Here is a 26482-nt window from a genome sequence, read left to right as displayed (position 1 = left end):
CCTAACAACCCAGGTACAATTCTCAAGTATCCATGTAAAAGTGACACACACCTCTGGAGTCTGTTTGTGGTGGCTGCAGCCCTGGAACACCCATTCTTTCCATCTCTTTCCTCACTCTCTATCTTTCTCTGCTTGCATGTATTTAATGTACATATATAAATTGTTAATAAGAAAGTAAAAAAAAGAATAATCATTCTAACTGGTGTGAAATGATACCCTATTCCAGTTTTCATTTGCATCACCCTGATGATTGGTGACTCTATTTTTTTCATGTACATATTAGCCTTTTGTATGTCTTCTTTAAGAAATGTGTGTTCTCCTATTGCTAAAGACACCACATGCTGCTGACACAGAACATCAAGAGATCTGGCTGGAATCAGGAAGGAAGCCAGTTTTTAAATGGTTAGATCAGAGAGTGCTGAAATGTGCAATGTGAGCTGGTGAGGAAAAATGGCCAAGAACGTTGTGAGCAAGCAGGGAACACTGCTATATGAAAGCAAATAGCCTGACAAGATGTGCACACCTGTGCAATAGTGACACCCAGCCTAGGTGGGTAACCAATGGTTCTCTGATTGGCTATGAGATCCCCTCAATGGAAAGGAACCCATAACTGGAACTGGGAACCAATTTAGAATCCTATGGAGACCAAGATTATAGAGTCTAATGAGAAGCTTTCATTAGTTTTCATCCAAAAGTAAGGTTACACACATAAAAATCTCTAAATTAACAATGCTTATCCCATTTAACCTATCCTGATTTCACTCTTCATTGTATAATCTATTTTTCTTTTTCAGAAAGCAGCAAGAACCAAGGATAACTAAAAACTAGCAACAAGATAAGAATAGGTAGCTGACTCCCTGGTAGAAGATGACCACCCCTTGCATAGCAGCTAGGGCTCAGATAAAACCACAGAGGAATTGGTGAGATGAGCAAGAGTACTGCTTCTATGCCAAACATGACAACTTGTGCCAAGGTGATGGAGACAGAGGCTGAGGATACTCAAAACATACCAAATCAGAAATGCAGACCATGCAGAGAGCTCAACACTAAAGTAGACTTACAGTGGATCCACCAAGGCTCAGGGAATTTTGTGGAAGAGGGGGCAGAAAGAGTGTAAGAGCCACAGGATAGGAAGGAATATCCAGAGTCATTGCCTCCACCAACAATGACTAACTGCTACTCTCAAAACTCATATCCCACAACTCCATGGTCAATACCAACAATCCAACAAAAGGAGGACTCTCAGTTGTATAGGGGCAGGGAGGAGGGAAATGATGGTACCAACATATGATGTGTCCATACAAAGTTTCTACTTAACAAAAAATAAAAGTCTTAGCAAGGTGTTGTGGTATATACCTTTAATCCCAGCACTCAGGAGGCAGAGGTAGGAGGAGTGCCATGAGTTTGAGGTCACCCTGAGATTATATAGTGAATTCAGGTTAGCCTGAGCTACAGTGAGAGCCTACCTTGAAAATCAAACCCCCAAAAATGTCTTTTCAGACCCATTTACCCATTTTTTGCTTATTTTGGCATTTGTACTACGTGTGGTGGTGGTGTACATGGTGTGTATGCATGACTATGAGCAGATGTGTATGCTGAGGCCAAAGGAGAATCTTGGTTATCTTCCTTTATCACTCATGGGTTTTGTGTTTCCTTAAGACTCAGCAATTTCCAACAGGACTGAGATTACAAGTGTGCATGGTCATGTCCACATGGGTGCTAGGAAATCAAACACCCTATAGCTCTCATTTGCCATTTGCTTGTAGATTATTGTGGGTTGTTTTTGTTTTTGTTTTTGTTTTTGCTGCTGAATATTTTATTTTGTATTAATTCCTTTCCAACTGAATAGCTTGCAAATATTTTATCCCATTCTTTAGGCTGTATCTATGTTTTGTTTTTTATTTTCCTTGCTTGTATAGATTTTGTTTATAGAGTGAGAGAAAATGGACGTACCAGGGCCTCCACCTACTGCAAATGAACTCCAGATACATGTGCCACCTTGTGCATCTGGCTTACATGGGTCCTGGGGAATTGAACCAAAGTTATTTGGCTTTGCAGGCAAATGCCTTACTTAACCACTAAGCCATCTGTCCAGCCCAGACGTAATATTTTTTTTTTTGCACAGCAAATTCAAGTTTAGTAGAAAGCAAGAGTCAAACACAATTATTCTTTTCTTTCACAAATGCCAACAACTCCAACTTCCACAAACCATGTGGAATAAAACAGACCTAATTTATCATATTCCACTGTCTTCAGTACCTTTGCTTTGAAGACCGTGTGTGTGTGTGTGTGCGTGCATGTGTGCATGTTCATATTTAGTTTTTTTTTTCAATTTTTTTAATTAGTTTTGTACTCAGTAGATACAATCAAGTTGGTATCATTGTTAGCCTCCTCCCTGACCTTCCCCCTCCGCAGGGACCCTCCTAGTTGGGGATGATGGGTCATACATTGTGGGATTAGACATCAGTTATGCATAGGAGGAAATGTCTCTGTGTATCATGACCCAATGAGTGGCTCTGACATTCTTTCTGCTCCCTCTTCCACAAATTTCCCTGAGCTATGTTGGGTTCATTTTAGGTCTGCTTCAGTGTTGAGATCATGGGAGCCTCTGTGTCTCTGGATATCTGGTTTTGTAGGGGTTGATTGTTCTCTGTGTTTATCTCCTTCACCCTTGTGCTGGTACCCAGTTCACCACAAAAACAGCACTCTTGTTTGTTTTCCCACTTAGTTTTAGCTGGGGCCCTTTTGAGGTATGATGGAGTGTTTCTCTCCTTAGGTTCTGCACCTATCTGAAAAAGAGAAGCACATTCTCTGACAAAGAATAACTTTAGCACCAGATAAATGGGATAACCATTTCTTAAGGGAGAATTTAACAGGTATAGGTCCTCTTGTAGCCCACAATTGGAGGGAGCTGGTCATGGAGAGTGGGCTCATTTTTTGGACATGATTCTGACTTGTTTCCCAGCTCCAGATATAGGTTCCATTCCACTGAGGAGATCAGTTGGCCAAATCAAGAGCAGTCAGTTTCCCACCATGGCTGTGTGCCATTATTGCACTTGTATGAGCTTCAAGTCAGGTTGTTTGCTGCTAAGTAGGTTAGGCCATGAGTTGCTTGGACAGATATTGGTCATTTTTCCCCAGTCACTCATGTAGCACCTTCTAGCACTAAACACGCTTTGGCCTTGTAGCACACCCTGTATGACTGCTGGATGTTCTCTCATCACGCTTCCCTTCCTTTTGCTTTGTGCACTTTCCTAATAAAGCACTTTATTTGAAAAACAATACCATTGATATTTTGACAAGTATTAGGCTGAATCTGTAGGTCAGTTTGGATAGCAACGGCTTGTATAGATTTTGTTTACTTATTTATGAGAGAGAGAAAAAAATGGACTTACCAGGGGCTCCACCTACTGCAAATGAACTCCAGATGCATGTGGCACCTTGTGCATCTGGCTTACATGGGTACTGGGGAATCAAACCAGGGTTATTAGGCTTTGCAGGCAAACACCTTAATTGCTAAGCCATCACTCCAGCCTCTTGTGTAGATTTTTAGTTTGGTATAATCCCATTTGTCTAGTTTGAGTTTTTAAATTTTTTATTTTATTATTATTATTATTTTCTTTCTTGGTTTCTCAAGGCAGGGTCTCACTCTAGCCCAGGCTGACCTGGAATTCACTGCAGTCTCAGTGAACTCACACAAATCCTCCTACCTCTGCCTCACAAGTGTTGGGATTAAAGGTGTGTGCCACCATGCCCAGCCTAGTTTTAGTTTTGTTGCTTGTGCTTCAGAAGTAATAATTTTTAATATTTTATTTTTATTTATTGAGAGAGTGAATGAGGCAGAGGAAGAGAGAGAGAAAGAATGGGCACGCCAGGCCCTCTGCTATATTCTTATATTCTATATTCTTATATACTTCTTCCAGACAACAGCATATCTCTTTCATTTTTAACTCTTTGACCTATTATCAACCCACAACATTTTCTCCACATTTTTATTCACCCTTTTAACATTTCAGTTCTTTTTTCTTTTTTTTTGAGGTAGGGTCTCACTCTAACCCAGAATGACATAGAAGTCACTTTGTAGCCCCAGGCTGGCCTGAAACACATAGAGATCCACCTACTTCAGCCTCCCATCAGTGCTGGGATTAAAGGTATACACCACTATGGATAAATTTCATATTTTAAGATATTTTTATTTATTTATTTGAGGGCTGGAAGGATGGCCTAGCAGTTAAGGCATTTGCCTACAAAGCCAAAGGACCCAGGTTTGATTCCCCAGGACCTACATTAGCCAGGTGCACAAGGGGGGGAGGCGCACATGTCTGGAGTTTGCAATGGCTAGAGGCCCTGGCATGCCCCCCCCTCTCATTTTCTCCCTCCCTCCCTCTTTCTCTGTCAAATAAATAATTTTTTTTTTTTTGAGATGAGAGAGAGAGTAAGTATGGGTACGCCAGGGCCTCCTGCCACTATAAATGAACTCCACACATATCTGCCACTTTGTGCAGTTGGCCTTACATGGGTATAAGGAATGAACCCAGGCTGTTAGGCTTTGCAAGAAGTGGCTTTAACTGCTGAGCCATCTTTCAAGCCCCTAAATTTTGATTTTTATCTTTAAAACATTTAAAGCATTTCTCTTTTGTTTTTATTGCTTTTTCTCCAAACCACTTACTGGGTAAATATACTTCAAACCACTTACTGGGCAAATATACTTTAGATGTATTTTATATATCAACATTTCTACTTTAATTTATGTAATGCAGCAGTATGCTTTCCTTTCTTTCTGTTTTCGTTACCTTGCTCACTTCTGGGACAAATAACCTGACAAAATTCATTTAAGGCAAGAAGGGTTTATTTCAGTTCCAGGTTCCAGTCTTTAATAGCAGGGAAGGCAGGGCTGCAGGAACTTGAGGCAAACTGGTCACATTCAGTCCACAGTGAGGAAGCAGACAATGATGAGTGCTGCTTCTCAGCCACTATCTCTTTTCTGTGAAATCCAGGACTCTGGCCCATGGAAATGATGTTACACACAGTTAAGATGGCTTTTCCCACCTCAATTAAACCAACTGAGGTAATCCCTCACAGGTATCCCCAGGGACTAAGAAGATATAGATAATCCCTTAAGGCATGTCTGGGTCCCTTCAAGTTGACAAGCAATATAAATCATCACACCTTCCATGAATAGTTCTACCTTAGACTGGGCTGCAGGGACACGTATGAGGCTTGGCCGATAAGGAAAATCAGCAGTGAAATACTGTACTTTTTGCACTTTGAAGGTCAGTGAGGAGCATGAGGTAATGTTGGGGGTCATGGAAGTTGTTACTTTTCCAGGAGGTGTGAGGCAGAAACACTTCATTTCTGTAGCTTCAGCAACCCAAGCCACATCTTTGTTGTTGTTGTTTGTTTTGTTTTTTTGAGGTAGGGTCTCACTCGAGCTCAGACTGACCTGGAGTTCACTATGTAGTCCCAGGGTGGCCTCAAACTCATAGCAATCCTCCTACCTCTGCCTCCTGAGTGCTGGGATTAAAGGTGAGTGCCACCATGCCCAGCAAGCCACCTCTTGTAAATTCAGCAAAAATCTGTGACAAAGGTCACCAGCTTCACCTAAAAGTGATCCCCACAAAGTTGAACCTCAAAACCAGGAAGATAAATGTTAGTTACTACTTCATTCTCTATAGCCCATCCTTATAGATGACACTTTCCCTCATTTCTTCCACTGCACAGTTACTCAAAGTCAAAATCCCTATTGCATATCTACATATATACATACACACAATCCTAGTATTTCTTCTATAACTCTGATATTCTTATATCTACTTTATGCCACTAAAATATAAACTCCACACAAGAAAAGTTTTAATGTTTAGCTATTTCTCCAAACTGAAGTATCCCTTCCTGGAGGGGAGACAGAGGATCCTAAGAGGAAGTGCAAGAAATTTATACAGTTCAGACAGCTCAGAGAGGTGTTTTACTCATAAGGCTTCTCTCTAAGGTTATTAAAGCAACGAGCAATTGCTGGGAGAGGATACTGCCCAGTGAAGCAGCCTTTTAGTTTACGAAGGGCTCCATAAATGCAGCTTTCAAGCATTTTCATCTATGCTGGGGTAGATTTTTAGTGTTGTAGCTGCCTTTAAACACCCATGTTCATGTAAGTAACCCTGTGTCTATATTGCTGTATGGAACCCCAGTAAACTATGGGTTCACCAAAGTAAATTTGGACAGATTCATTTCTTTAGTCTGTCATCAGTGCGCTCTCTAAGTGAATAGGTGTTTGTTCATACCTCTCCATGAAAAGTTACTCTACACTCCAACAATTGCAACAGGTCTTAGCTGATAGTGATAATTCATTAAGTACTTATTTATTTTGGTTTTTATAGAGGTAGCATCGCACTCTAGCTCAGGCTGACCTGGGATTCAGTGTGTAGTCTCAAATTGGCCTCGAATTTACAGCAATCCTCCTACCTCTGCCTCCTGAGGGCCGGGATTAAAGGAGTGTGGTACCACGCCCAGCTTGGTAATTCATTAAGTATTTGTTGATAAAAATATATTTAAAACTTAAGGTACAAAAAATCAGTATTAAAGATACTTCCCAAAAGTAAGAAGGATTCCAATAAAGATAACTAAGAACTGAGAAGACTTAAAGCACAAGTAGGAAGTGTGGGAAATTAATTCTGATGTGAAATACTCTGAACAAGAATTAAATTGAGCATGCTGTGGGTTTCAACACCACTTGCTGCACCAGGTGTGTGTTGGGGGGGGAGGTGTCCAATCATGTTCCTGAAGCTAATTGTGAGGGTCCAATCTGAGCTCCAAAGCAGGACAAAGAGCAGCAAGAGGTGCAGGAAAGTTTAAAGAAATATCCTTTAGTAGGCATGTAAAATGTTTACTCCAGGAGAGAACCAATGCAACATGCTTCATTCAGGGAAAAACCAGCACCCTACATACTTTAAGAAAAGTCTGTTCTTCTTGCTCTCTATTCAGGTAATGTCTGTTCTCTGCTCTCACACCAATGCTCAATGGATATTTTATACCAGTCATAATAAAAGTGGCCAGACACTCAAAGCCTCGTGTCATTTGTTTATATTATATTTACGCTATTGATTCATTTCCACCTGGATGTCTAGAAGAAGCCATCTTGGCTAGTACCCCTTGTTGACAGTTGAAGTATGTTTTCTAACATACTTCCAGTTTTTCTGTTTTCCTCCCACATGTTAAGGATAATAATTATGTTGTCCTGGAATGAGGAAGTTGACCCAAAACTGAATGGAAAAGACATTACACTTTCGGAATCATGAATGAAATAATTTTACTCTTTCCTGAATTTGTTCAGTTGATTGTCAGAGAAAATTAGAAAGGTAGGGAAAACTACTCAGTTGGATTAGCAGTGTGATAAGAGAAACAGAAAAGGTAAATATAAAAATGTGTGAAGGTTATAATGCTTCAACTGGGAAGTCATTACTGCTATAATTAATGATTGTTCCACCTACAGTTCTGACTCTCCTCCTAAAACACTATATGATTCAATTTCCCCATCTTTTTCTTTTTTTTGAGGCAAACCTTGCAGACTGACTGGCCTTTTCTTATGCAAGTGTCACTCCAGAACGGAAGTGCTAAGGAGACATTTGTGGTTGTCTGTCCTTTTTCTTTCCTGTTGCTTAGTAGTAACAAGTGGAAAAGGCTTCTTTAGCTTAGGCATCTAAAACTGGAAACAGATACAGAAGCAAAATTTTTTTGTTCTAAATCACAGATTTGGATGGTTTTAACTACAACACAACTTGCATATCTTGACAGTGGCAATTTTAAAATATGTCAACAAATTTTTATATTCTTCTCTCTGGGATATTTAATTTCTCTCCCCTTGAAGGTAAGCTGGAAGTAATAACTCTGATAACAAGGGATGACATGTAATGTCCTCGACAAAGTCACAGAACAATGAGGCTTCCTATCTTGAGTTACCCACTCTGGGAAAAGCCTGTTGTATGTATGCTTCATGAAGACATTCAAACAGCCCCATGGAGGGATCTAAACCCTGAGGAGCTGAGGCCTCTTGCCAGTAATCAGCATTAACTTGACAGACTTGTGAGCCAGCATGTGGAATAGGAAGCAGACAAAACTGAGGCTTCAGATCACTTCGCGGATGCTCCAGGGAACGTCAGAGCTAAATCCCTGCAGTAGGTGTGGAGTTGCCAGCTGCTCTGGGGTCTTGCCCATAGAAATTATGTGAGATTCTAACTGCTTAATATTTTAATCACCTATGTTTATTCTGGTGTGATATATAGTAATAGGTAGCAAATATGTTGGCTGATGTAAAAATACATACTAATGTTGGAAATAGAAATTAAAATTGCATTTAACTTTGAACAATATGGAAAACTGTGATGTCACTGTAAGTTTCTCAATTCTACAGTAAAGTCTTGAGGTACATATGGGCAATGTCTGTACAATAAACACTTACTGGGGTCTTATAAATAGCAAACAAGGCTTTCAGAATTGAAAGAACATTCTATTGCAGATGGGTGAAACACTCATCTCTTCTCTTCTGGATAGTGTAGTAAGGTTAAAAACAAAACAAATAACCAAAAGAAAAAAGAAAAGAAACATGAGTTTCTTAGGAGTATCACATCGCCAGGGCACAATGACTGCATGTTTAGGTTGAATGTTTTAGTATTCCCTAGTAATGCTCAGATGGAAATGAATCCAGAGGCCATTGTCTGACTATAGTTTCTTTCATTCATCTCAGCCTTCATTTGAAAGATGAACAATTCAATATTTTGTTTTCTGGTGGTTACCCTAAAGTATCCACCCTAAAGTCAAAAAAGAAAAGAAAAAGGAGTACAGAAGAGAGGACGACAGTTGAAAAATAACTTTTAGAATACACTGTTCAGTCCATGTTTATCAAATGCAGAACTGACATATTGCCCAGTCATAGTTTTATCAGATCTAAGAGCTTCACCTTTTATTTGTGCTGTCCCATTCTTAAATCAATCTTTATTTAGCAATCAATTTTTGATTCTTCTATTTCCACATTCTCTCCCAAGTGTGTCCTAACTCCCAAAGCCTTGGCTTGGATAGGGATTAAATTCATAGAGTTTTAAGTCATATTCCCACAAATTTTACAGTGAGAGTAGATAGAAATCACCAGTAAAGAACACTTTGTCTTAAAATGGAGATATAATAAAGTTATGATTGATTTTTTATTAAGCTTTATTTCAAGATTTCCAGATTTATAGAAAGGTTGCAAAAATAGTATGGGGAGTTCTTCAATATCCTTCATGCAGTTTTCCCCGTGATTGGTATCTTATAGCATCATACATCTGTCATACTCTGACATCAACATTAGCACATCACTTTTGGATAAATTTCATGTTATTCATATTTCATTAGTTTTCCATTAATATTTTCTGCTTGAAGGTCTCAGAGAAGATATGACATTTATACACTATGTAAAATCTCCTTTCTTGTGCCACTTGTTCTTTGTGAGTGACCACAAGTTTTAAGTAATGATTAGGTAATTTGTAAAGTGCTGATCTCTTCAATTTTGTCTAATTTTTCTTTCTCATGGTCAGACTACCATATAAGTTTGAGGAATAAGATATGTAGGGGAGTGAATTTTTTTTCTTTCCTCACTATATCAGAGTACACACTGATACGTATGTCTCATCTGGGATAGTGTCTCTCACACTTCTACACCAAAAGTTATGCTTTTTCCTTTTCTCCTAACCCAGTGCTGAAAGTAAGTTTTCAATCATAGTGCACAGTAAAGCTGCTGTTGCAATTAGAGAAGGAGATTATCACCTTCTGGAGAAAATGTGAGGTTTCGTTTTTGTGTTTGTTTTTAATCTCACAGAATACCTTTACATACTGTAGCTCTTAAATTATTCCTGCCCCCTCTTCCACAATATTCCAAGCCTTAGAGGGCATGCAAGAAGTCTCCTTTAGTGTTGAGCTCTTTGCAGCCTCCTATTTTCTGCTCTGCTGAGTTGCGAATCTCCTGGGTGTCTGCCATCATCTCCATTGAAAAGGTTCTCTGTCTAAGCAGTCAGAGCAGCCCTCAGAGGTATGTTTCTTCTATTTCCAGTTTCTGCAAGACTCCTATTATGAAAAGATGTTAGATTTTGTCAAATTCCTGTTCTGTATTTATTGAGATGATCATGTCATTTTCTCTTGAATTTGTTTATATGATGCATTACATTTATTGATTTCCGTATATAGAATCATCTCTACATCTCTAGAATAAAACCCACTTGATTAGGGTCTATAACCTTTTCAGTGTTCCTGTATTCTGGTGCCTACCCGAACCAGATGGTAAGACCACTGGGGAGACTCGAAACTCATCAAAGTGCTAAGAAGTGACAGTGGAGTGTAAGCACTGAAACTTTTCTATTACACCCTCCAAGGCTCAGGAACCACTGCAGAAGAGGTATTGGAAAGAGTGTAAGAGCCAAAGGATATGGGAGAGTACTTTGGAATGCTGTCTTCCAGATACAAAGTGGTAAGTACATTCATGACCTCAAAGTGGCTTGTGCTACCTATTAAAGACCTACATAATATTGAGGCACAAAAAAAAAAAAAAAAAAAAAAAAAAAGGTATGTCATGCAATCGGACTACTAAGAAGTTCTGGGGAAAGGAGAGCTCCCTAAGCAGCCTGTCATCTTGAAGGCCAAATTTTTCAGCAGAAGAGTTGAGAAGATATAGGGTTTGGGGGAGCCTGTGTCCTAGTGGCTTGAAGCCGCCCAAAGAGGTTCATTAAATGCTATCAAGTGCTTTAAAAAAAATGCTATCAAAATAGAAGAGATACTAGCTGGAAAGAAGATGGGTTCAACATAGGAGTATACAGGAGGGAAGACAAAAGGGGGTGTTGGAAGGGGATTAAGATTGTCCTTATTTGGAGGTTGCCAATTTTTTTTTTTTTTAAGACATGATAGTAGAAAGTTGGAAAGAGGAAATACAACAGCTGGAGTGGGGAAGAAGACAGGGTAATGGGGTATGAGTATGATTTTAAAAAAGATCGTATATATATTAAAATGTCATGAGAACTATGATTATGTAATTATGCTAATAAAAACTTGGAAAAGGACAAAAAAGACACAATTCTTCACACACAGTTTATAATAAAACTATAAAAAGTGCAAGTACTACCATATCAAAAAATAGAGAAGGGCTGGAGAGGTGGCTCAGCAGTTAAGGTGCTTGCCTGCAAAGCCAATGGACCCAGTTCTGATTCCCCAGTACTCACATAAAGCCAGATGCACTAGGTGGCACATGCATCTGGAGTTGCAGTGGCTACAGGCCCTGGTGTGCCAATTCTCTCTCTCTCTCTCTCTGCCTCTTCCTCTCTTTCAAATCAATAAATATTTTAAAAGATAGCTTAAAATAAACATTCAGTTGGAGTAATAAAAATCTTTGCAGATGTTGGGTGTGATGATGCATGCCTTTAATCTCAGCACTTGGAGGCTGATATAGAAGGATCACCATAAGTTTAAGGCCAGTTAGGGCTAGAGTTCCAGCTCAACGTGAGCTAGAGTGAGACCTGTCTTTAACAAATGAGAAGGGTGATGGGGGAAAGTACGGAAGGAGGGAGGGAGGAGAAAGAAAAAATTTTTTTAAAAGATTTTTACTTATTTACTTGATTATTTGAGAGTGACAGAGAGAGAAAGAGGCAGATAGAGAGTGAGAGAGAGAATGGGTGTACCAGGGCTTCCAGCCACTGCAAACGAACTCCAGACGCAAGCGCCCCCTTGTGCATCTGGCTGACGTGGGACCTGGGGAACCGAGCCTCGAACCGGGATCCATAGGCTTCACAGGCAAGCGCTTAACCGCTATGCCATCTCTCCAGCCCGAAAGAAAATTTTTAAACGAGAATTTTTTCACAGGATAAGCTATGAAAAAAAGCCACTGGAAACTGAATAGAATTTTGCTAGATTAACAGATGGGGAGGGATACAGAATGGAAACAAGCGAATAAACAAAATGTGGGAATAAATGGAAGTTTTTAAGTTCAGTTTCAGACAAAAGGCAGAAAATGGGACTGGGAAGATGCTCAGTGGTTAAGAGCACTTACTTGCAAAGCCTGGCAGCCCTGCGCTCAAGTCCCACTCATATAAATCATATAAGCCAAGGGCAGAGTTGTAAGTCTGGTGCTTTCTTGAGCAGCAAGAAACCCTGGAGCTGTTGTGTGTGTGTAAATATTTTTTAAAGGAAGAACATGCTAGCACACATGCCTCCATTCATCCTAGTATAGGCAATTAACCCAATGGAAAGTCATTTAAACTCTCCATTAAGTCATTATACCTGCGAGAGCGCTTCAAGAACAATTCCAGCGGAGGGTGGTCACTGCTTAATGTCGCTGTGAGACATGGTTCCCACGCGACAAGAAAGGCGCGCTGGCTTAATGTAAATTTACCTAACAGAAGGTTCAGTAGAGCACTGTCAAACTTGGGGTCTCCCTACCAATCCTGAAACGATGCCAGAGGAAACAAAGTAATCACTTCTGTTTCAGGTTTCTTCTAGCCGTTAGGAGTACCTTTCTAGGCTCTGCGGACACCACCTCCCAGCGAAAAAGAGCCAGGAGGACGACGGCCCACGGGGATGGGGGCGGAGCGGGAGGCGCTGGCCCCGCCCCACGCGACGCAGCCTGGGGGACGAGGCTCGGCGCCGGGAGCAGGCCCCGACCCCCGAGGCGCGCCTGTGCGGGGGAGGCAGGCGGTCTTACGACGTCACACCATACCTCATTGTTGACGGAGGTGAGGGGGTCCAGAAAGAAAAAAAGCAAAAGAGAGACAGACAGACAGAGAGAGAGAGAAAGAACGAACGAACGAACGTGGGGGCGAGAGGCGTAGGCCCGCCCCTCGAGGTGCGCAGGGGAAGAGGCGGGGCTAGGACGACAGAACCGTCCCTTATGACTGGCTGGAAGGACTTGGGGCGGAAAGAGTGACAGGCGCAGGCCCCTTCCCCCGAGGCGCGCCGGGAAGCGGAGGCGGGCTCAGCTTCAGCGCCGCCCACTCACAACTCGCTTGTGGCGCTCGGGGGCGGGGCGTCTCCGGAAGACGTCATCGGAGCTATAAGAGGGCGCGCGCCAAGCTACCCGCTCTTTTTTTGCCGCGGAGCGTCCCTGGTTGTGTCTGTTCTGTGTCGTTCTCCGCGCTGGGGAGGTAGCTGGGACTGTGCCGGTCGCGTAGCAAGAACGCGGGAGGCTCAGGTCCCGCGCAGGGGCAGGGGCCCGCGGGCCGACGAGGACGAGCCCCGGGTCGCGGGACGGCCCCGGGCGCGGCCCTGAGCGTGGTGTCGGGCGCTGAGGCCATCCGCCCGCCATGGGCGTCACGTGGCCGCCGGTCCCGGAGCGCGCGGGGGCCGGCTCGGTGCGCACGGTGAGTGACGTTAGGAGCTGTGGGCGCTGGATCTCCATGTGTCTTTGGGACCTGTCGGCTGTGGCAGACTCCCTTCCTAGCCATGGAAGAGCATATTCTTGTTTATTGGCAAAGCTGTCACCATTTAATTGGTATCAGATTCTGACTGGCACAAGTGACATTCTTCACTGTTTTGAGTGTGTGTATATAAAATGTGGGAGAACTTGTGATGGAAGTGCGAAGTAAAAGAGCGGGGGCAGCTGAGGGTCAACAAGAAGTAATGAAAAAGCCTAAGAAAACCTAAAGTAAAATTGACAACCATTTGACTCTTCAGCTTGAGGGATATACTTTCAAAGGTATTTTATAGGTAGCTTAACTCTTGCTGAGGGGAAACAGGACTAAGTTTTCTTCTTGGAGTAGTTACGGGATACTCTCAAAACATTTACTCTCAGTGGTTAGCAGGAATTTGCACGTCTTGCAAGCATGTTATAACTTAGAGGGCATAGTCATTTGAGTAGATTAAAAGGTCTCTGAAGACCTCCTATCACTGAGGTAAGTACGCACATATCTTTTGTAATGCTAGATTTCTTTTCTTTCAGGTATGAAGAATAATCGATAGTGGCTGAAGTTTCCCATCTTAAAGAGGATCATCACAGTTGGAAGAGTGTGGGGCGGGTAGATGCTATCAGGACACTATTTTCAGTAGACATGAGGAGTCAGGGAGCTTTGTTAGCTGGTTTAGGATTACTGGGCTCCAAAAGCAAAACAGCAGAAATGTAATCTTCAGGTCAGAGAAGGATCCTGGCATTGTAGTTGGTTAAGCCCAAACTCAACACCCCTCAACTCTGGCTCAAAGCTTTCCAGGTGGGCAGTTCATCTCACCTGAACTTTTAGGTTCTGGTGAGCCTCCCCCATCCCTACTCCCACATTTGGCTGTCTTCCCACCCCCACCCCTAGCTTCCTCATACGGGGGAGCTCTCTATACTAATAATTTGCAAGCAGAGATTTGTTTACTTATTAGAGACGGAGGGTGAGTGAGTGAGAATGGTTGCACCAGGGCCTCTAGCCACTGCAAACGAACTCCAGACACATGCACTACCATGTGCATCTGCCTGGGTCGTTACGCTTTGCAGACATGTGCTGTAAGCGCTAAGCCCTCTCTACAGCCTTATACTAATATTTACTTAGTCTAATAAGTCCCTTACCCCTGGCTAAATTTGTTGGTTTGTTGGCAAGGACCCTTAAAATTCCTGTTTCAGACCGGCTTGGATTGGCTAAGCTGTTCTGTGCATACATTAATAAAAGACCTGGCTTCCATGGTATATTGATGTTCCTTGACTGATTATACTGTTTGGAACGTAGGTGGCATGAGTAACTACTGTTCTGATTGTACATTTGAGAAACATAATTGCTAGCTTCTGTCCAAGAGAATGGGTATAGTTCTGCACAAAAGGCAACTTTACAAAATGAGAAGCTGCTTTACACAAATGTGCTTTTTCTAATGTTTATTTGAAAGAAGCAGATAGCATGGGCACACCAGGGTCTATCCACCACAAACGAACCCAAGATACACGCGCCACCTTGTGTGTTTGGTGCTACACAGGTACTAGGGAGTAGGCAAGTGCTTTAACAGTGGAGTCCTTTCCAGTCTCAAATGTGCACGCTATGAAGTTTGGCAGTTTACTAAGACAAAGGCTTTGTGCAAGTAAATCAGTTTATCTTCACAGAAAGGTAACTGCATGGCTCCCCAACCCTTATGCAGGTGTGCCATGTGCAGCTAACTGTATGTTTAAATGAGAATGGAAAAAAACTCAAAGCACCCATATTTATGCACCAGTGTTTATAAAATAGCACTTAGAAACAATTTAAAGCAGGAAGGAAAATAAGGTAAAAATCTTGCTAATGGTCACGAGCAGTTTGGGATTTAAGGAAGGCTTCAAGACATTGGTCTTAATTGTGGGAGTATCAAAAGAAAGCACCTTAGCATGAAAGAGTTCATATTCTCCTGTAATTTGAAATCAGACCATCCAGCCATCTCACCTTAACCTCAGCTAGGTGCAGTGTTTTCATATTACGTGTGTGGGTTAATGAGTAGGGAAGAGTATTTTTAATGGAGTCTTAGTTGTCAGGTTAATCTTGGAAACCTGTAAGCTTGTCTGTTGTTAGAAAGTTCCAGCAGATGGCGCTCAACTACAGTTGTCCAGTAAATAGCATATTGAAGACCTAGGATTTCTTACTGAAAAAAGATCTAAAGCAGTGCAGTCCATAAATAATGTATATTGGCTTTGAAAATGAACAAAAACTGAACAATTACAGGAAAAAAAGGTTAGTAAAGGTGATGGTAGGTTGTATATATTCAATTAACAGTGTTTCCAGAAGTCAAATTTGCTAGTAGGTTATCCTCAACTTTTTTCTGAAATTCCCATAATGGTTGGGACTTGCATAATACTTCACTGGGAAATAAAGTGTAGAGAGTGCTGAGAATTTAGAAGAGGATGCTTTTGACTTTCATCATAGTGCCCAAAATCTGGACACTAAGAATTACCACATTGAGGTATAGTTACCTAGAACTTTAATTCTCCAAGGCAGCAGGGAGTACATGCTCTTTTTGCTTCTTGTAGTGCTCTACCCTTGCACACTCCCCCTGGTGACCAGAGGGAAACCAGGTACCCCTCCATTGCTGAAGATTTAACTGGTCTGGGAGTTTGCATGTGTGCTCATACCCAGCTGTGTATGTGGGTTCTCAGGCTTGCTAAGCCATTTCTCCAGCCCAAGCACACAATTCTTATGACAGAAAGCATGACTTGGATCTCAGTTTCAGTAGTCCATGGCTTAGTTTCTTTGCTGTTCCTCTTAAGGTTTACATAAATTGCAGTTTGGTAATACTTTTTATCCAAGGTACAAAGGCTGAGACTCTGGTATAAACACCAGGAGAGTCTTTGATTCCACAACCATAACCCCAGGAAGTGACTCCATACACAACCCAGTTCTTTCCATGTCTTTCACACATCAGTGGGCCTCCACTGTCCCCCTGGCAGCTGTCCACACGCCTGTGTTCATGGAGGTTTCCAGCACAGAGCATTCGCCCTGTAAATCGACCCTTGTAACGTTCCTCACAAAACCTCTTCGGAAGCAAGGGGACTGGTGCTTGTTGAAGTGTTCTTGAGTATGCCCGTCCTATTCAGACCACATAAACTTCAGTTAGAGATTCCAGCCAACAACAGTTTTAAAGTTGTATTCTTTAGCTTGAAATGGGTGCTGTCTACTTGTGGTGTGCCATTAGCTACACCTTTGTTGGCACTTAAACCCTTCATGAATTTGTGTTTTAAGTGACTTGAGAATAATGTTACAGACCATATCAAGAAAATGGAAGCACATATATGTGCAGGCTTTAGTAATTCTGTCAAGCTAAAAAGTATGCTGGTTTTGCACTGACAGTTTGTGTAAGAATCATCTATTACACTGAGTTAGGATTATTTATATTGCCATTCTGCATAAGATGGTAGCAGTGAGAAATTGGGATGTGTTGCATAAGGGTAGATCAGAAATAAAGCAGTGCACATACCTTCCCATTTTTACTACTTGGTAAGTATGTACTTAAGGGTAAGCCATTTGTTCAGTGACTTAAAGATGGTTATCTCCTGTCCTTACCATATGCCTTTAATCCCAGCACTCCCAGAGGCAGAGGTAGGATCACCATAAGGCCACCCTGAGACTACATAGTGAATTCAAGGTCAGCCTGGATCAGTGAGACCCTACTTCAAAAAGGATTGTTATTCCTGAAGATAAAACCTGAAGTCCTCTGCAATATAAAAAGGACAAAATGTACTACCTTGGTCATTTTGTTAATTGGGATGTGGTATCCAAATGAAATTGAACATGCCTATGTAATTGATAATTGTAGAGACTGGCCTTTTCAGAGCATTGCTTTACTTCATAGAGAAATGCTAATACCAAGGGCATGTACTGTGAGCTAATTAAACTTTAGTACTCTATCCCCAGTTTATTTCGAAAGGTTCCCTTGTGTTAGTCCATCTCTGCTATGGATGTTCTGTCACCTGCAAAAATGTGCTTTATACTTTTCAAGAGGACAGACATAGGTCTGTTTCAAGAGCCATCCCTAGTAAGTACAACCTGATGCTCACTGGTTTCTACAGCAAGTCTGAAGAATTTATGTTGAATACTGCTTAGGGTTGCAAGTGGAAAGAATGGGCAAGGAGAATGGAGAAACCATTTCTCAACCTCTCCTTAAGGAGTTCTGCTTTCATTTGCTTGTATTTTAAGAATTCTCCATTTAGCTTGATAGTTTCTTGACAGAAAGAACATAAAGCATTGTGCAGAGCCAACTGCATGAAAAAACCATGTGGAATGTTTTCCAAATATAGAAGGCCAAACTGAATGCAAATCTCTTCTGTGCCCTCTCACTTAACCAATGAGCTCATAGTTGTAGGATATGCTCTGCTAGCAACTGAGTCCTTTCAGTATATGCTAAAGGTTAGAATTAGAACCAACCATCCTTCATACAGGTGTAGATTAAATGCATGCATTTCACACTTGGCAGAATCTCGAGCTTGAACCCAAACTGCATTATTCATCAAAATGTTTTAGATACTAGATACAGGAAGGTGTTAAGGTTTCCCTAGTTCTTGTATATTATTACCTGTGTCTCCCCATCCAGTTATGAAACAATTGGCAGCTGTTTTCTGTGGCCTCTCTCTCCAGAGGGGTAAGCAGGCTGGCAAAACATGGGTGCTAAATCTGGCACACTGGTCCTCTGGTCCTTGTAACCTGACCAGGGCAATGTCATAGTCACTGCTGTCTGGTCTGTACTGTCGGTGAATCACAATTTGTTCAACTCCAATTTCTTCTTCAAACTCCTCTGGTACTAGAGTATGATAATCCCCGATTCGAACAGCATAGTTCCTTGTGCTGTTACCATACCTAAAAAGGCAGAGTAGACTATGTGAGGCTTGCTTCAGACAATGAGATGAATGACTGCTAAGAATGTAGATAAAGACACTAAATATTCAAAATCATTATCTTCCTCAGTATACCTAGTCTTCCTTTCCATTCTAGTGCACCATGTCCCTACTGGAAACTCATTGCCATTGCTGCTTAAATTTCACTATGAAATCTAGATTGGCAAATCACTGTTGTCTGAGGAGTAAATGTGGAGAATGAACAGGAAATACAGACTTAAGCAAAAACTTGTCAATTCCTTAACAAGTGAAAAAGGATCTGTACTAAGATAGTGCCATGAGGCCGGGGCAAACATCCAACTAGACAGTTTGGTCCAGGAGAAGTTCCATCAATGATGAGAGAAGCTGCTTCCATAAAACCAGCAAACGACCCCCAGAGATCAGACCTTTGAACTGGAATTTATCTTTTTATATTTATTTGTTGAGAAAGAGCAGGCAGAATGGGTTTACCAGGGCCTCCATATGCCCCCTAACTATCCCCAAAGATAGTACAATCCGTGTCACTTGTAGTACAGAGACGCCTGTGAACGAACTACAACTCCCAAAACATATTTTAGGCAAAAATGTTCACTTTGACATCATATTTACAACCCACCTTTTTATTCTTTAGCATTCTCAGTATTCTTAATCTTTTGTACTTCTTCTTTAAAAGTACTATTCCTCCCTCTTATAATAATCTAGTTTTCCACTTTGTTCTCACCCCTTGCCTGAATAAATTCCAAGCTGGGCCCCATGGCACATGCTTTTAACCCTAGTACTCCAGAGGGCAAAGCAGAAGGCTCATGAGTTCAGGGTTAGCCTGGCCTACCTAATGAGTTCAAGTCAGCCTGCCTCCATCTCCCCCATGCTAGGATTACAGGCATGCACCACCACACCTGGTTTATACCTTATGGGGATTGAACCCAGAGCTTTGTGCATGCTAGGGAGTGCTCTACCAACAGCTACATCCCAGCCCTTATTTGAATTTAAAAATACTTTTATTTGTTTGAGAAGGCAGTATGGGCACATCTCTTGCCATGGCAAATGAACTGCAGACACATGTGCCACTTTGTGCATCTGGCTTTATGTGGATACTGAGAAATGAAACCCAAGCTATCAGGCTCTGAAAGCAAGCACCTTTAACCATTGAGCAATCTCTCCAGCCCCTCTTTTTTTTTTTTTTTTTTTTTTTTTTTTTTTTTTTTTTAATATTCATGGTCAGTAAAGTGAGTATCCTAAAAGGCTACTGACAGACATCAAAAGGCTCTTGGAGCAAATCAGTTTAGGCAAGTACGACCCAAGAATTAGTCTTAACTGGTAACATAAAAATCTTTTTCTTCTTTTTTATTTAGGGTCTCTATAGCTCAGGTTGACCTGGAACTCCCTTTGTAGTCTCAGGCTGGCCTTGAACTCAGCAATTCTTCTACCTCTATTGCTTGCTGGGATTGAAGGTGTGCACCACCACACCCAGGTAATTTTAAAACACTTTTTATTTGGTTGTTGAGGTAGGATCTCACTCTAGCCCAGGCTGATCTTGAATTCACTATGTAATCTGAGGGTGGCTTCTAACTCATGTTGATCCTCCTACCTCTGCCTCCTGAGTGCTAGGATTAAAAGTGTGGGCGACCATGCCTGGGTAAAACAGATATTTATGGTTGAGATTTGAAGAGCATGACATAAATCTTGACCACTTTTTCAGTTATAGCAAATGTGGGGAAAAACTGCCCCAATGTGCCTGTTGATGTCAAAACATTAATTGTGGTTCTAGTCTTCTTAAGAGAAAATGTAAAGGAATCCCTTTTTCATGTATTTGTCTTTCTAGTTGAACTTTTGTTATCTTGTAATCAAAAATGCTTCTAAAGCAAACATTCTGGCTAATACATCATTCCACTGTTTGGTTTGCTGAAATGCCTTCAACTCCCCCTCAAACAAAAAGGATGAAATTCCCAAACAAGTTTGAGCAAGAGAAAATCTGAGACCTGACAGTATGGTAAATCTAATATTTGAATTTCTCTGAGACTAGGGTTAAAATAAAATAGAAATAACTAGCATTAAAACTTGAATAATTAGATGAGAATTAGTGTCGTATTCTTGGTGTTTATTCTTTCCAATGGAATCATCTCTATAAGAAAATATTTTCTATCAGTCTGTGCACATCTGCTACTAACTAGAAGCTGACTTTACCTGGATTAAATTCAGTCATTGGATTTCATCATGGGTAATGGAGGATGGCAAGAAAGAAAAAAAAAAAAGTCCTCAAGCCAGGCGTGATGGCGCACGCCTTTAATCCCAGGCAGAGGTAGGAGGATCACAGTGAGTTTGAGGCCACCCTGGGACTAAACAGTGAATTCCAGTAGAGCCTAAGCTAAAGTGAAACACTGCCTCAAAAAAAAAAAAAAAAAAGTCATTAAGATAGGAAAAAAAAAAAAAAAAGAAGAGGCTGGTTATGGTGGTGCATGCCTTTAACCCTAGCAATCGGGAGGCAGAGGTAGGTGGATTGTCATGAGTTCCAGGCCACCCTGAGACTACGTAGTGAATTCCAGGTCTGTCTACATGAGAGTGAGACCCTACTTAACAAACCAAATTTAAAAAAGAAAGAGAAAAAATAGAAGAGAAACTAGTTGGAAAGAAAAGGATTTTTTAAAGGGGCAGGAGGGAAGGTTGATAAAAGAAGGAAGTGGGAAGTGATTATGACCAAAGACTTTTTTGTACAGGAATGAAAATTGACAATATTTTTTAGTCAAGCATGGTGGCTCATGCCTTTAATCCCAGCACTTGGGAGGCAGAGGTAGGAGAAGTGGTATGAGTTCAAGGCCAGCCTGAGAGTACATAGTGAGTTCCAGGACAGCCTGGGCTAGAGCAAGACCCTACCACAAAATAAAATAGACATATATGTATGTGTGTAGGCTTATGTGGGTCCTGGAGAATTGAACTGTGATCCTTTGGCTTTGCAGGCAAAACACCTTAACCACTAAGCCATCTTTCCAGCCCTAGACATACTTTTTAAGTAGTTAAACTACATTGTTTGTGTAAATGCTTTTAGCTGCTTAGGAGGAAATAACCTCATTAGAACCTTGCACTGTCCGTTCCATACCCTGTGTCTATGCATACAGGAAATGGTTTCAACATGACTGATATTACAGACACCAGCGAAGACCATATACAGAACTAAGTTCTAACACAGAAGGTCTTGGCACAACTTACATGAAGCATCTGAAACACTGTGCTTTTTAAACATGCCTCAGTACCTCTGGGGCTCAGGTTTCTAATTATAAGTATCAACATATTTCCCATTTTCAGAGGAATAGACTGATAATTTACAGTTGTTTGGGCATTTTCAGGCAAAAAGTCAAAAAGATAAAATCAGGTAAAGTTATATTCTTGAGCAAATCTAACTTGGAGCAGAATTATAGAAAGACTCCAAAAATTTGTTACAAAATAGGCAGAGGGAATTCACTTAATATTGACATTTTCTCTCAATCATATTCCTACACCACTATAGATTAAAGATATTTCATGGTACTTTGTAGTAATGATAGAGACTAAGAAATGGTAAAACAAGTAAAATGTGTTTTCTGAAAAATTCACAAGAAACTTCAAAAAACAATTTATTTGTTTCCACTTCAAAACTTCTGACAGTGTGTAGTATCCCAAAATTTGTACTGCTGTATTACTAGGAAAATTGTAAATAATGATATAGAAGACCTCACCATGACTCACAAACTATCTTGGCTACTCTTGCTGCACTGACATGGAAGTGCATTGACCTCACAGTGTGAAAAAAGGCCTGTGGCGTATTCCAACAAAGCACCCATAAAGAGACAGCCCTATCTGAAATGAGTGTAGTGGATCTGAGGGGCAGCCTTTTGACCTCACCCTCCCCAGGCCATCATGCTAACTATCTGCCATGAGGATGCTACGCACCAGGGGTGACGGTGAGGGCAACACAGACTCTCTGATTCTACACAATAAGGCAGCACAGACAGTAACAACTTATGTCTTACTCATAAATGGCTGCTCAAAAACGCTGGCCCATTATTACTGCCTCAAGACACAGACACCAGATAGGGCCTGATGCACAAGACAGCTTTATGTCTCTAGAGATTCAGAGCTTGATAGTAGAATACAAAAAGAAGAAAAGGGACTGGGAAGCTCATTTCAAGTATGAAATCCAGATCTCACCCAAATAGACCTTCAATTAGACTAACATTTTCTACCCATGAAATCTGAGAAGGACATGATTCTACAGTAAAACCTCTGTTTTGTAAATTTAAATGTTTCTCTGATTAAAGGAAGGTTTTATAAAGCCAAAGTCTCTAGATCTTAAAAAAAGAGAGAGAACTTGCTAGAATCACTAGTAAATGGCTTTGTGCCTTTTAAGTAATTTACTGCAATAAAAGAGTTGTAGCCTCTGATGGCACTTCAAACAGGAAGTTTGTGAAATCCAGCAATGCTTAAAGACCTAGTCAGGTGGACACAGAACACATTTTTCAAAGATATCTCACATTAAAATAATTCCGCGTTGCAGCCAAAATATGAAAATGATAAATATCATAATCCATTCCTCTGGTCTTTAATAACTCTCTTTGTCTTATACTGTGCAGATAATGGAAACTTTGAATAGCATATGGAAGGAGTTACCTTTGATCTAGGTTTAAAATAATCACTGTCCTCAAAAAACCCAACATTTTTAACTATATCCATGACCTAGCAACTAAACCTTCCACTTTTATCATGCAACAGTCATCTAGGAGGATCTGCTGCTTTGTGCCACATATGATAGTAGACACTTGGCGTTTAAACACAAATGAGACACTTAGTGACCTTAGAAGGGCAGGCCAAGAGAGGGGAACATGGTGTATAAGCAAACTAACCTCCCCTCCCATCAAAGACCCTACTGATCAGATCGGGCTTGTTCTATTACATTGCCACCTTGATTGCTGTCAGTGTCTTTCCCTTTTCGCCCTCCTTTCCCCTTCCACCTACCTTCATTGTTACAGTGGCCTTGTAACTGGTTTCCTTTTAGTAAACAAATACAAAATTAGGGTCCTCTATGCAGTAGCTCCAGTTCCTAGCATTACTGGTCTTAATTTATTAAAATGTGAGTCACTCCAGGAAAAGGCATATAAGGGCATATGTAAAGATTTTTCATATAATTTCAAGCTCGTTAATGTACTTTCAGATATTTCTCTTACTCCAGGACCTGATTAATTCTGTACCTCTCCACAAGACTCATCTCTAAAAACCTTCAGGGCTTTCCCACTGTTTACTAAGTAAGACAGACAATGCCTGCAATTCCAGATCTTTACTGCTTTTCTCTTCTAAATCCACCATATAAATCCCAGACCTGATAATCTAGCAAACAGCACGAATGCTTAACTCTGCCATCCCTCAGATATGTCCTATGCCTTGTCACCACTAAAATCATTGGATATGTATTACTGCCAGCCTCTATTAACACATATTGTATATAATCCAGTCCATCTTTTTTAAGAAATTAAAAAAAAAATAAAGAAATAAAGATAACCCTTATGTTGGGCTGGGGAAATGGCTTAGCAGTTAAGGTGCTTGCCTGTGAAGCCTAAGGATCTCAGTTCAATTCCCCAGGACCCACGTAAGCCAGATACACAAGGGAGCACATTTGTCTGGAGTTTGTTTGCAGAAGCTAGAGGCCCTGGTGTGCCCACTCTCTTTCTATCTGCTTCTTTCTCTCTCTCTCAAAAAATATTTTTGGGGCTGGAGAGATGGCTTAGTGGTTGAGTGCTTACCCATGAATCCTAAAGACCCCTGTTTGAGGCTTGATTCCCCAGTACCCACGTAAGCCAGGTACACAATGTGGTACATGTGATCTGGAGTTTGTTTGCACTGTCTGGAGGCCCTGTGCTCCCATTCTCCCTCTCTATCTGCCTCTTTCTCCATCTGCCTCTCTCAAAGAAATTAAAACAAAAGGAAATATTTAAAAAAATACAATATATTTTTTAAAACTCTTATGTTAAAAATGACCCTGCCTATCGAACATCTGTGGTATCTGAAACACTGAGTAGTGTCCAAATAATCTCCTCTACTTTCTTGCCTTCTTGGTGCACCACATCATTTATGTCATGGTATGCCACTCAGACCACAGCACAGTTCTCTCTAGGAGAGAGAACTCTTTCTTCACAGCAGTACTTTAAACAACAAGGCAGTAGTAAGGCTCTTCACTGCTTTATCTGGGCACTGTTCTTTCAGTGAATTGTTGAACAACTGCATTATATTAATCCATATTGAAGTTGCTAGACACTCAAACCCATAAGCCTTTTTCACCTGTGGTGTATTTATGTTTTCTGGAACTAAAAACAGCATTTGATTTCACCCCGATCCCACATTGTTTATTAGAATCTATCAATATCTTTTTCAATCATAATCCTGCATTCAAACATATTTATTACTTGTTTCTCCTAGTCTTACGGCATAATCCAAAAAGGAGTCTTTTTGCATGTGTCTATGTGTATGCACACTCATGGGCATATGGGCACATGTATGTAGGGGTGCATATGTGTGGGCACCTGTGTGTGTATGCACATCTGAAGGCCAGAGGTAAATAAAACATTAAAAATATCAGAAATATCAAGAACCATAAATAAAATGACATGACCAATAAAGAACATATTAAAAATTCTTAAAAGATATGCTATAAAAACATAGTGCTATAGCAAAACAGGCAATGACATAAATCATGAAAATATAGCTTAAAAAATGTAGTCTGGAGAGATAGCTTAGCAGTTAAGGCACTTGCCTATGAAGCCTAAGGACCCACGTCCGATTTCCAGTACCCACATAAGCCAGATGCACATTGAAGCACATGCATCTGGAGTTCATTTGCAGTGGCTGGAAGCCCTGGCATGTACTCCCTCTCTCTGCCTCTTTCTCAAATAAATGAATAAAATATTTTTTAAAATCACAACCTTCTAAGATTGGCAAGCATTAAAAATGGTGGCAGTATCACCTTTGGGTGGGAATGTGAGAGTGCAGAAACTTATATAATGCTGTGACATAAGCTGATAAAGGGTAAATTGGAATAGCCAAATAAAATTGAAGGAAGCCTGTATTTCAGAATCCAGCACAATGTTCCCACACCTATGTACCTATGTAAACAGATGTTTAATGCAACAGTATTCGGTAATAGTGCAAGAATGGAAAGACCTAACTATCATTTGAGATATAGCTCAGTTTTATAGTAGAAGTGAAACTTCATATGGTAAAGTGAGTCTAAGTAGATGGATTGTAAATAAAGAAGCAAAGACATATACTGCATGCATCACACAAGGAAAAATATGAAAAAAAATTTTACTTGGGGGAAATTTTCAGCAATATAGTACACATTCTTTGTAAACTTTTGATTATATTAATTTTGCAATATACAAATTGAAACAGTATAATGAAACTCTTTGTAATTTGTCAACTTGCTTCAGTAATTTACATTTTGTCAAGTATTGTATACATTTTTCTAATTTTCATTTATTTATTTGAGAGTGACAGACAGAGCAGAAAGAGGCAGAGAGAGAGAGAATGGCTGTGCCAGGGCCTCCAGCCACTGCAAACGAACTCCAGACACCTGTGCCTCCTTGTGCATCTGGCTAACATGGGTCATGGGTAATCGAGCCTCGAACCGGGATCCTTAGGTTCACAGGCAATTGTTTAGCTATTATGCCATCTCTCCAGCCCTTGTATACATGCATCTGTAGTTCATTTGCAGTGGCTGGAGACCCTGGCTCACCTATTCTTTTTATCTGCCTCTTTCTCTGTCTATCTCTCTCGAATGAATAAATAAAATATTGGAAAAAAAAACTTAAAGACTGCATTCTTTTCTGATAATCTGTTAATTTTCCCTCTATGAGGACATGAATTTACATCAGATAATTCTTTTTGTCTTTTCTTTGTTTTACTGTGAAGTTTTTATATATTTTATGTGTGTGTGTATGTTTTTTTTGTGGGTTTTTTTTTTTTTTTTTTTTTTTGAGAAAGTCTCACAATATAGCCCCAGCAGGCTTTGGGCACATGGTGCTCCTATTCAGCCTCCAGCATCTCCAGCATACTGATATCACAGGCACATGCCACCATTTCACCATGCCCACCTGTATTAGACAGGGTTTTTTTTTTTTCCTGTTTTTTGAGGTAGTGTCGCATTTTAGCCTAGGCTGA

At 40.7% G+C, this 26482-nt stretch overlaps 1 protein-coding gene, 1 long non-coding RNA gene and 1 other non-coding gene across 4 annotated transcripts in view; 2 read left to right on the top strand and 1 right to left on the bottom strand.

The window, feature by feature from the left end:
• The first annotated feature begins 13055 nt into the window (after positions 1–13055).
• On the top strand, positions 13056–14665 carry LOC123458757. The gene is made up of 2 exons (XR_006635775.1): positions 13056–13364; positions 13943–14665. It is a non-coding gene; the product is annotated as an uncharacterized LOC123458757 (long non-coding RNA).
• Positions 13397–13527, top strand: LOC123459132. Its single transcript, XR_006636043.1, has one exon. It is a non-coding gene; the product is annotated as a small nucleolar RNA SNORA24 (small nucleolar RNA).
• Positions 14666–14833: 168 nt separating the features above from the next.
• Positions 14834–26482, bottom strand: part of Prss12 (serine protease 12) — a 76965-nt gene continuing 65316 nt past the window's right edge. For both annotated transcript variants that reach the window (XM_045142542.1, XM_045142543.1), the window contains exons 10-11: positions 18004–18284; positions 14834–16520 (exon numbers count right to left, since the gene is read on the bottom strand). In XM_045142542.1, coding sequence (XP_044998477.1) covers positions 16204–16520; positions 18004–18284 — 598 coding nt within the window. In that variant the 3' untranslated portion in view covers positions 14834–16203. The remainder of the gene's footprint in view (positions 16521–18003; positions 18285–26482) is intronic.

The sequence above is a fragment of the Jaculus jaculus genome, chromosome 2 (genome assembly GCF_020740685.1).
Source record: "Jaculus jaculus isolate mJacJac1 chromosome 2, mJacJac1.mat.Y.cur, whole genome shotgun sequence".
Classification (NCBI taxonomy): Eukaryota; Metazoa; Chordata; class Mammalia; order Rodentia; family Dipodidae; genus Jaculus; species Jaculus jaculus.
This window is presented reverse-complemented; position numbering and strand designations above follow the sequence as displayed.